An 11,149-nucleotide genomic window follows, 5' to 3' on the forward strand; every position below is an offset into this window, starting at 1 on the left:
GTTGGGTTTACGGCTCAAAATTAGAATGATGCAGAAATTAGGTTTGTGTTACCTATTTTTGCTTGGTGTCCTTTTTGGATTTGGATTTAACTTCTTGGTTGGATTTGGATTCCTTACTTGGTGGAAATAAGGTTATCTATTTGATTAGGATTTGGATTTACTTCCAATTGGTATTAGGATTCTCATTGTAACCTAAGTCCTATGCACTATAAATAGGACCTTAGGGTTGGTTTATTCGTGTGCCGTCACCATTGGTTTACAAGTTTTTTCATGGCTCGTTTGTTTGGTAGTTTGGTGATAATCAATTTGTGAGTCTGTGAGTTAGAGAGCTATTTGGGAGAGTCTCCTCTGTTTGTTCGAGCTCTCTACTTGTTTGGATTAGGGTTTGTAATTTGTGGGATTTGAGTTGTTTAGTGAAATTCTTTGCCGTGCTTTGCCCATGAACATAGGTTTTACGCTGAACCACATAAACCTCTTGTGTTTTTTAAGATTATTTTTAGGTTTCGCATACAACGTTGATGTTTGATACTTTGTTAGAATTCGCTTCCGTTTGAACATAAAAGTATAGCACTGTTCTACTTTATTTTAGCCCCTAGACAATTATAAGTACAACTCTAAGTTAGTAACTCTGTAACTGTTTGTATTGCATTTTATGCCTGCCAACTCAGTAAGTCCGTATTTATACTCCTTGTTTCGTTTTAAAATCTCATCGTTAATGCTTAAGGCGTAGGGTTAGCTATCATGTTATAACTCACGAGTAGGACCAATACCCTAGAAGGCTAGAACTAAACACTATCCTATGCTCTGAAATGGTCTTATTTAACCCTAAATTGTAGTTTTGAAGTCATTCATATCTTATGCTAATAAATAATACCAATACCAATACCAATATATAATGGAAAAAAAAAAGACCTTAGAAAGCATAATCAAAATTCTACGCTAGGAGAAATTCTTCATTCTGGACGCTCATGTACAGCCACCAAACGCCTGTGGTGGGACCAAACACGGAAGGGAGCTTTTTTGTATGTGATCAGTTGGGCAAGTCATTTGATCATCCGCCTTTAAGAATTTCTCCTACGCTCCATTTTGAGCCAGACAATTATTGTTTTACCTTCTTGTGCTACAGATTAAAAAGAAAAGAAATGTGGTGCTAAAGAGTAAATGGAAGCTCCCATTTAAGAGAGCAACATACATGGAATAGATTCACCATCACATGGCATTTCGATCCAATAAATTGCAATGCGAAGAAAACCTTGCACACAACAATGCATTATTGGACAAAGGATGCCACGCGGTGCTTAACCTGTTGCATTTAAGTTCCTTTCTCCATTTGGAGTTTGAATTGTTTCCCAGGGCAATTGAGGACGCAACCCAATGTTGAGTGAGCGTGGTAAGAACGGAGTCCCAAAATCCATAAAACGATAACCGATTTCCATTGAAAATTTTCATTATATCTGGATACAAAATACAGGTGGAATTTTCCCGATAATTGTCCCCTATTTACTCAAAAGTTCAACACCAGCAGCAATTTCCAAAACACATTTCATTGCATATAAGGCGCAATCCGTTTTGGCATAACTAGATTTTGCAAAACAACACAACATATGAAGCTAATCCAAACACTACACGGTATGCATTCGCCAGAGGATTTTCTCTGAGACGTTACGAACCTTTTCGGCTCCTACTGCCAGAACCAGCTGGACTCCTTGCACTGACAGATTCAGCAGGACTAAACATTTCCCTGTGACCAAACGGAGCACTCCCACGGAGTACAGGAGATGAAACTGGACGAGGAGATCCTGAATTTGTCTCAGCTATTCTATGCGTCTCAGTTTCCAAAATCTTCACTTGATCGGTGAGCACTGATAACTGTTTCAGCAAAGGCCATTCATTTATAAATATAGTTTGCATGAGAAAGACAACTACTTCATAATGTCACAAACTAGGGACAAAAAAATCGAAATTTGAGCATGGCCAAGGACCATAGGGATGGAACCCACCATATGGTAAGTCATCACATACGTCCAGTCTTAAAGGAAATGCACTTTGAGTCGTATATGAGTTTGTAACATAAAATAGAAGTTTCAGGTTGAAATTATTAAAGGGATCAAGCTCAAGATGGAATTTCAAATCAATCAAACTCTGTTGAAACTCCATCAAACTTGAGAACACTTTTGAGATTAACAAAGCATCCTTACTATCTACAAATTGCATGGTATTATACCCGAGTTTCATTCTCTCTTAACCGACATTGCAGTGCACTTATGGCAGGACTCAAACTGCATAGGATTTGAAGAAAAGTAAGTACAACACTGAAAACGGTAAAAGACCAGGCATAAACAGCTAATACATAGATGGGAATATAATTCTGACCAATATTCGATTAATTTGCACATGGAAGACTGGTACATTGACGTGTGATGTATGAAAGTAAGAGGATGCACTTTCCCATCCCTAAGCAAAACCAAAGCCAATTAGAATCAACAATGGGTTGATTAGTATAAAGTGATGGAATATCAATGTATCACCTCATATTTTGCAAGATTGCTTGGTTATAAGCCGCTCGCTCCTCTTCATACAGTACTCGTTGCAATTCGGCGAATGACATTAAAGGTGAATCGAGCTTAACAAGAGATGAGGTCGGTAAAACATGAAGAGGAACTTCTTTCCTGGCATACTCAGCACCACTGCAAGCAAAGAAAAAGAGATAATCAAAATTAAAAATTGTCTTTTAGGACCGCAGAATGGAATTGGACATTGTTTATTCAGCAATAAATATAATTGTGGAAGATCTTGTTCTTTGTTTTCATCTACCGCAGGGGCTTAAAAATATAGATCTTAAAATCAAAGAAATGTACAAGAAAATAGAGTGATATACCCAACTGAATGACTCCTCCTAGAGACACCAAAACTCTAGAATTCAAACTATCCACATTAAGGATACAAACAAGTCCATCGGCTCCCAATAAACGTGGAGAAGATTATAGTGCTTTAATGAATCACACTCATTGCATTTCATAAAAGCAACATAAATACACCCAACATTCGTATACCAATTTATTATATTCAAATTGAAATCTCAACTTCAATTTGGAGCATGAAAACATCCAGATGCTAGAACTAGTAATTATTCTTCATATGTAAGTGAGAGGTGTAAGCCGATTACGTAGAAAACAACTCATCAAGCATAAACAATCGGTAGAGATAGAAAAGAATCAGGAATACAGAGGAACAACATTATTCTCGCAGGGACCCCAACAAACAAAACACTTGATCATTCCTCCAAAGTGGATTTAAAGCAAGAAGCCAGAGACTTGAGAACCACTAAATTCTGGAAATTTACTCGATTCTTTTGAACGACTTTTAGACCACTAAATTCTGGAAATTTACTCAGTTCTTTTGAACGAATTTTAGGAAGCTATAGCAATGCCGCTATGTCTGCTGCCAGACAAAATGTCCACACTTGGAATCTATTCTACAATTAGCAAAGCCAATTACTGTTGTTAAGACACTGATAACATGCTAGGGAATTATACATATTTCATGAATCTTCATCTTGAGTAATGAGAACAGACTTAATCTTCATTTTAATTTGTTTGGGAAGTTTTATGGCGAAAGATCTGAATTCCTGTTACGGTACAACGTTTAAGGGAGCAAATGCACGAGTAGGAATTTGCCCACAGGTTGAACTAAAGGCAAATCACAAGCATTCCCAGCTCCAATTACACAGTTTCGCACAATAACAATAAAGAGGATAACAGGTATCAAGTACAAACTCATGCATACCTCATATCCAAGTTAGAACGGTGCATTGCTTCTTGCATACTCTCTGACATATCCATGGGATCTATATCGCCAATGATGTTGCTTGAAGTGTCAGTTTGGTAGTTTCCTCCAACTCTTCCTGGATGACTTGCATCAGCATTGGCAAAGAAAAGCCCCAGGTCTGAAGACCTCCCCCCACCCTAAGCAAATCAACCATAATTTAGGTATTGCACAAAATGGACCAGCATGTAAATGGTATCTTAGACAAGCAAGTCTGATTTGAGGCACCGACAAAAGCATCAGGGAAGAACCTAAACTCACTACTTATTTTCTTTCTTTATGGTCCTATAATCTAATGGGTCACATGCCTTCTTCCACGACTCATATATGAGATGGCCGCTGAATTTGTTGGAAAGAATAGCTGGAATCATGAATATTATCTGTTACCGGCCAACATGCACTACTTATATTAAGAATGACCTGCTGATCAAAATGAAATGAATTTTGCCACTTAGTCTCATTATTCATATTTCCAGTGCCACGGAAATATGAATAATGACCACAAAGATCATGGGCCATCAGGCACAAAACCGAAGTTTTAAATTTAATGTGAAAGGATAGAAAAAGAGTTTCATTATTCATGACACTTCCGGAGATCAATACAGTATCATGTGTTTATTCAGTGAAACAGGTAGCGAGACTGCAGCTATCATCCCTCATCAACTAACATGTTTTTTCTCTTCCTTTTCTCAATTTTAATAGAATGGATATAAATACCTTTATAGTTCCAGAAGTTCTTGAATCAGCTGTGTCTTGTTCAGGACTCCCTGCTCTAGTTAAAGTGGATCTCACTGGTGCATTTTCTGAGGTACTTAAAGACGATTCAACATCTATAACTGGACTTCTATGTACAGGAGATAAAGATATAGGTCTTGACATGTGATGCTGCTTCCCATCCGAGGACTGAAAAGCAATGACTTGGATTCGCCCAACCTGAAAATACCGACGATGAATAAAGAACATATTCACAAGCAAATATATGCATATAAGGTAGCTTCACCACTTTACAAATACCATTTATAATGCAAACCTTGTTTATATCTTCACTAAAGCAGGAAAATATGAGCCCAATAAACCCAGAATCTAGAAGTTGATACATTGCCTGCGTCCGCACGTCTGCACAGAGTAGAACATAGCTGTAATATCGATCTCCAGCAACCGACTATGATAGCATGTCTAACAAATAACCACATCTGATCCAAATGTTAGAAAGAGTGAAACACTTGTTAAGAGATTACTGTTGAGTAATAGCATGACATATAGAGACACATATGTGCATCACACTCATGAGCCACAGATTAAACCATATTTTGACAATATCTAATAGTGGCCATATGGCAATTTATTAGAAACATTAGCTTGCCGCATTGTGTACAAGGTCAGTCTTCTAATTTCTCTACTTATCTGTAAAGTCTCCTCTATCAACTCACTTCTCTCCCTTGGACCATTATCACCTTCTCTGCATCTTCTTCCTCCTCGAAACTCCATAGAAAGTACTACCAAACTGTTGTTATAACACTACAACCATCCCTCCAATCACATCAAGGGCCCAAAATAATTACAAAGAATAAGTTCAAACTAGCGGTAGACAAATTTGAAACTTCTCCTTATCCTTTTCTTCTTCCATGTCTTCCAGGGATTGTTGGTTTACAGTTATTCAGATACGTGTTTGGGGACTCTGAGATGGAAAAGGAGGAAGTTGAAGGATGGTTTTCAAATTTGGAAGTCTTTCTTTCTTCAAGCCTTTTAATTTAATAAGAAATTTCAAAAAGTAAACTCTGATGCAACACAGTGATCCTTTTACATCATGAATTATTAGCTGGCATGGCTTCCAACTCCATGTTCCATATATCTGCCCCTGTACTCTTGGTTAAAAAGGGGCAAAATTCCCTGATCCCAAAATCAACCCATGACTTTCCAGCCACCTCAAAGTATTGAATAGAACCTACATATCCGGACAGAATGTGTAGACTCATCATGTTTCATACCACTCCCAGAAATGTGATTGGTTATCAAATGAACACGTTTCAGGTTTCTACCAATTCAGTAGCTGTTGATACTTACCCATGCAGTAGCCCAACCTCATGACGAACAAAAGTGAACAAAATGACACAAAGCATGGGTATTTAGATAACACTCACCAACATGAGATGGAAGAACTGTAATATGAGGATGTGAATGGTACCACCCAATCACTCTAGTTGTTCTTCCAGTTGACAGTGTCATTCTGTGGTATAGAGTTAAGTACACAATATCATGAATAAACCTCAAAGATAAAGATAATAAAAGGAAATGCTACATGCAAATACCATGAACACTACAAGTATAAAGGTCGTACCCAGTGCACAAGGCTCCCGCTTTACGCAGGGTCTGGGAGAGGTGAATGTCGGCTAGCCTTACCCCCATTTATGGAGAGGCTGCTCCCAAGTCTCGAACCCGAGACCTACCGCTCATGGGCGAAGGCATAATACTATAGAACACTACAAGTATAAGTAGACATAATACTATAGAATATAAATGTTGAACCAACTGCACATATTTGCAAATTTCCAGCCCACATAAAACTCAAAGCCCAAGCTCATGCATCTTAGAGTTTTTTCTTATTGCATGATTTAGATTGTTGAGTGCACCCTCCTCTTTTTTGGATAAAAATTTACATCACCATTTAAAGCAAGACAGTAAAAACTATGTTAAACCAAAAATCCTAATACATGGAATGAGTATAGCACAAATCTAACACAACCGTTTATGGTGACTGTATTACACTAGTTTAAAGAAACTAGGGTTTCTGGTCAAGGGGTCCTAGTAATAAAAGTTAAGCATGTCTTTGAATATCTTCCTCCTTCAGCTCATCATTAGTTTAACAGACTGGACCGAAGTTCATTGAGGAAAAATTCACCAAACAAGAAAATTATGCTCATTGTGAAAAGACTATAGTGCTCTCCTTAAACCAGAGCACTTTCATACTTGGTGATCATCAACTGTAATGTTTACTATGAGGATATTGAGGGAAATGGCAGCTATATTTTCTCTTTGTGGGTAGTAATGTAACTAACTTAGAGATCTGAAGGATCTTTTTGTTGTTTTTCATGTGGTAAGTATGTAAATATCAAAAGATACGAATATAAAAAAGCAGGAAAAAAACACTTTAAAACACAAAGGATATTTCGGCCTGGGCTGATGCAGCAGCCAACTGTTCAGGATTAGTCTCCACACGATCCTTCCTCCGATCAGATCGTGTCTGAGGTGATGCTCCCCAAATTAGTGCTGTCACACTGCCATTTACAGAGTTCTGAAATTCCCACCATCATGGGGGGAGAATATAACCATAAGACAGTAGATAAAGATATGATATAAAGGAAATCAAAACAATGAGGAAAAATACAAATTACAAAAAATTCGTTTTATAAATCACAACTGTATTCAGGTTTCCATCTATGTATCACCTTCAGAAAATGGATTCACAAGAAAAAAAAGTGATAAGACCTTCTCATTCTGAGTAGACTGTAAAACATACAATTATTTTTCACAGGGGTATTTGAGATATGCTGAAAAATACTTGTAGAGTCGCACATCATTAGGACAAATACTGGGAGCATTCCACTTAAAACTGGCACATCCAAGAAACCTGTTGTACTTTTATGCGCAAACAGAAGCGAATTCTAACAAAGTACCAATATCAACGTCGTAGGTGAAAGCTAAAACAAACAATCTCAAACTAACACAAGAGATTTACGTGGTTCAGCGTAAAGCCTACGTCCACGAGCGAAGCACGACAAGGAATTTCACTAAACAAACTGAGATTACAAAAGAGTATTTAAACTCTCACTACCCAAATCCCACAATTTACAAACCCTAAACCAAACGAGTAGAGAACCCAAAACTAACGAAGAAGATTCTCCCAAATTGCTCTCTAACTCACAAACTCACAAATTGACTCTCACCAAATTGCCACACGAATGAGCCACACTAAATACACTAACCCTAAGGTCCTATTTATAGTGCATAGGACTTAGGTTACAATAAGAATCCTAATAGGAAATAAATCCAAATCCTAATCCAATAGGTAATTAACAAAATCTCTCCACCAAGGAAACTAGCTAAGAAGTCAAAACCAAATCCAAATAGGACACCAAAACCAAATAGGTAACACAAACCTAATTTATTGCATCATCCTAATTTTAAGCCAAAAACCCAACAATCTCCACCTCAGTGAGAAATTAGCACACTTCCGAATTTGGGATACCAAAATACAAATGCAAACGTGCACCAAATTCTTTCGAAACTGATCTCCACCTAGACTCAAAAAATCCAAAAGTCTTCAAAACTTGAAATTTCCTCCAATGCCTTCTCCAACAAATTTCATTATGGAAACTAACAAATATGAAACAAAATCCAAGCAAAAGCTTGAACATACGAACAAAAAGTGCGAATTGCACTCCACCCAAAGAGCTTGAGTACCAAGCTCCACCTCCTCACATAACATTTAAAGGAGTTCAGAACAACGATCTTCTGCAATGTTTGCATTAACACTAGCAAAAGACTTATCAAACGGCTTCTCTTTGCCCTTGAGTTTAGGGCAATCTACTTTCCGAAGACCTTCCTTATAACAATAGCTACAAGTGTTCTTTCCAAGTTTGCCCCTTTCCTTATTCCTTCTTTGAACTACCAAAGCTCCATCTTGTGTGTCAGACACTTTATTCTTTAGCACTTTAGAATTCAAAGCGACTTTAACATCTTCCAAACTAAGACTTTCTCTACCAAATAGCATGGTATCGACAAAGTGTTCATATGAAGGAGATAGAGAACACAACAAAGTTATCGCATAATCCTCATCACTAATTTGGTTGTCCACACTTTTCAAATCCATCATAAGTTTATTGAATTCATCAACATGTGTATGAATTGACGTACCTTCATCCATACGAAGAGCATGCAAACTTTTCTTCAAATACAACCGTTTAGCAAGGGATTTGGTCATATACACGCTCTCCAATTTTATCCACAACTCCGGTGCAGATTTGATGCTACCAACTTCACGCAAGACTTCATTCGATAAAGTCAGCAGGATTGCTCAAGTGCCCGCTCCATAACGTCTTCTTTTTCTTCATCAGTCCACGAATTCGGCAAAGCCTTCACACCCTTTAGCGTTTTCAAAAGCCCTTGTTGAACTAACAAAGCACGCATCTTCAATTGCCAAATACCAAAGTCATTGCCATCGAACTTTTCAATATCAACTTTCACCGATGACACATAAGGCTTCATAGTGACTGCCAAGCAAAGCCCAAGCCGAAAACCTGGCTCTGATACCACTTGTTGCACTTTTACGCGCAAACGGAAGCAAATTCTAACAAAGTACCAATATCATCGTCGTAGGTGAGAGCTAAAACAAACAATCTCAAACTAATACAAGAGATTTACGTGGTTCGGCGTAAAGCCTATGTCCACGAGCGAAGCACGACAAGGAATTTCACTAAACAAACTAAGATTACAAAAGAGTGTTTAAACTCTCACAACCCAAAGATTCAGCGGACTGTGGAAACATATTGACAGAACCATTGATTTATATAACTCTTTCTCAATTAGATATTAGAAATCGGCAACCAGATAGTATGGTGGCTGTGAAACCTGTACTGGATGACTGACTCAACTAACCTAATGCAAAAGAACGCCTCATCTAACAATTCACAGTGAGTCTCTAACTCCCGAGGAGAACCTAATACTCATTATGTGCAGGAACAAATAGATGAGTTAGCCTGCTGATTTGGTAAAAAATCAGGATGAGGCTTCCTTTATTGTCAGTATGAATGTTCTAATGTTAGTCATATGACCTAAAGAAGCTTTCCCATTTAATTTTATAATGCACCTACGATTTCAAAATTTACTTCACTTAACAAGCTGGTAGCTGAATGAGAATAAATGAATAGCAGTCATTCGAAATGCAAACATAACAACTCCGAGAAACCATAGTAGTTTAAAACAATTTCTAGTATCTCAAACAAAACGCAAGGACAAATTCTGCATGCTGAAGTACCGTCAACTGTGAGAAAAGAAAAAAAAAAAACCCCCAAGAACTCATCTAGTTGAAAGAAACCGAAAGCAATGACTACTATGACTTAATGCAATCCAAATTAGAAATCGAAATGGACCCAGAATTCCCTAAAATAAAAAGAACTAATCTTTCTAAACTACATTGTAACCATCTACCAAATCCCAGTAGTCCAATTTTACACAATCCTAGAAAATAAAACCCAATAAATTACCTAATTTTGGAGAAACCCCATTTCAGAAAACAACCCAAAACGCACAATTTTGCAAACAATTCCAACCCCAAATTCATTCCAAGCATCAAACCCATGAAGCAATTTTAATTTTGAACACCCACAAAAAAGAGAAGAATTCAGCAAACGGTAAAGAAAACCTAACATGCGCATAACAGAAATGGAAGAAGCTGAAGAAATTGGAAGACGAAAATGGCAGAGAGTGTAACCTCGATGTCACCAAGCAGGAGGCCCATGATCTCCTCCGTCTCGGTGGACAATGCGTGTGTAAGGCACGTCAGCCAGACGTCCTCCGACATTTTTACAGACCTTAAAGACATTCTTTCTCTCTCTCTTCCTCTCACAAAAAATTGAGTCTCTCTCTCTTTCTCTCTCTACTTGAAGGCTCGGAAGAAGAAGTGGAAGAGCAAGATACTGAGTCCTGAGTATTTTGGAGGCTGCAAAAAGGCAACGGGCAGTGACGAGTTGAACCCTTTTGTCTCCCTCCCCTCCCTCTCTGTTAAAACAGTGGAAGATCTCTGGCTCTTTCTTGGGCGGTGTTCCTGTACGGTACGTTCTAAGTGTTTATTGTGGTACACATGAATCTGACGCCGTGGAGCCGGCTGTCTTACACAAGTTTTACCTGCTCCTTGTGTCAGAAAAATAACGGAACGGATCCTGTTTTTCAGGAATTCTAGGTCTCGTAATTGTGATCATTCATCATGTGCTTAGTTTTCTTAAGTAGTATTTATATTTAATTTTAAATTTTAAATTTTAAATTTTAAAATAATTTTAGATCGTAAGATGTACAATGAACAGTAATGATCATATGATCCTTAGGATCCCTAAGAAAAGGATCCGGCGAGGATCCTTTTCGGATCCTTTTCCGAAAAATAACACATCAACGTTGTCATGCACTACACTCTCTAGGTTTTCTAGGTTTTCATGTGTCCTTGATTATAGTTAATTGTTGTAGAAAAATTAGCTATAAGAGAATTTAAAGTTGTGAAATGTTTAAGGAGATTTTCTCAAAAGTGTAACTTTTTATGGGCTCTCCGTGTCAC

General features: G+C 37.7%; 1 protein-coding gene across 2 annotated transcripts; it reads right to left on the reverse strand.

Moving 5' to 3' along the window:
- Window positions 1-1,410: 1,410 nt before the first annotated feature.
- LOC103435467 (uncharacterized) lies at window positions 1,411-10,695 on the reverse strand. 2 transcript variants are annotated; one of them, XM_070804786.1, is made up of 10 exons: window positions 10,316-10,695; window positions 6,991-7,117; window positions 5,967-6,053; window positions 4,856-4,941; window positions 4,543-4,758; window positions 3,787-3,965; window positions 2,529-2,687; window positions 2,374-2,454; window positions 2,225-2,279; window positions 1,411-1,869 (listed from the first exon to the last, which is right to left on the reverse strand). In XM_070804786.1, the coding sequence occupies exons 1-10, from the start codon at window positions 10,424-10,426 to the stop codon at window positions 1,663-1,665; spliced, it is 1,308 nt and encodes a 435-aa protein (XP_070660887.1). In that variant the 5' UTR covers window positions 10,427-10,695; the 3' UTR covers window positions 1,411-1,662. The 2 variants fall into 2 exon arrangements, with proteins under 2 accessions (XP_070660887.1, XP_070660888.1); XM_070804787.1 differs by lacking the exon at window positions 2,225-2,279.
- Window positions 10,696-11,149: the final 454 nt, after the last annotated feature.

Source organism: Malus domestica, chromosome 09 (genome assembly GCF_042453785.1).
Source record: "Malus domestica chromosome 09, GDT2T_hap1".
NCBI classification, from domain to species: domain Eukaryota; kingdom Viridiplantae; phylum Streptophyta; class Magnoliopsida; order Rosales; family Rosaceae; genus Malus; species Malus domestica.

Coding starts and splice junctions, on each gene's coding strand:
- LOC103435467 (XM_070804786.1), bottom strand. CDS start 10,426: ATGTCTTTAAGGTCTGTAAAAATGTCGGAGGACGTCTGGCTGACGTGC. Junction 2,688..3,786: donor CGTTCTAACTTGGATATGAG/GTATGCATGAGT, acceptor CTTTGCTTGCAG/TGGTGCTGAGTATGCCAGGA. Junction 1,870..2,224: donor TAAGAGAGAATGAAACTCGG/GTATAATACCAT, acceptor TTGCTGAAACAG/TTATCAGTGCTCACCGATCA.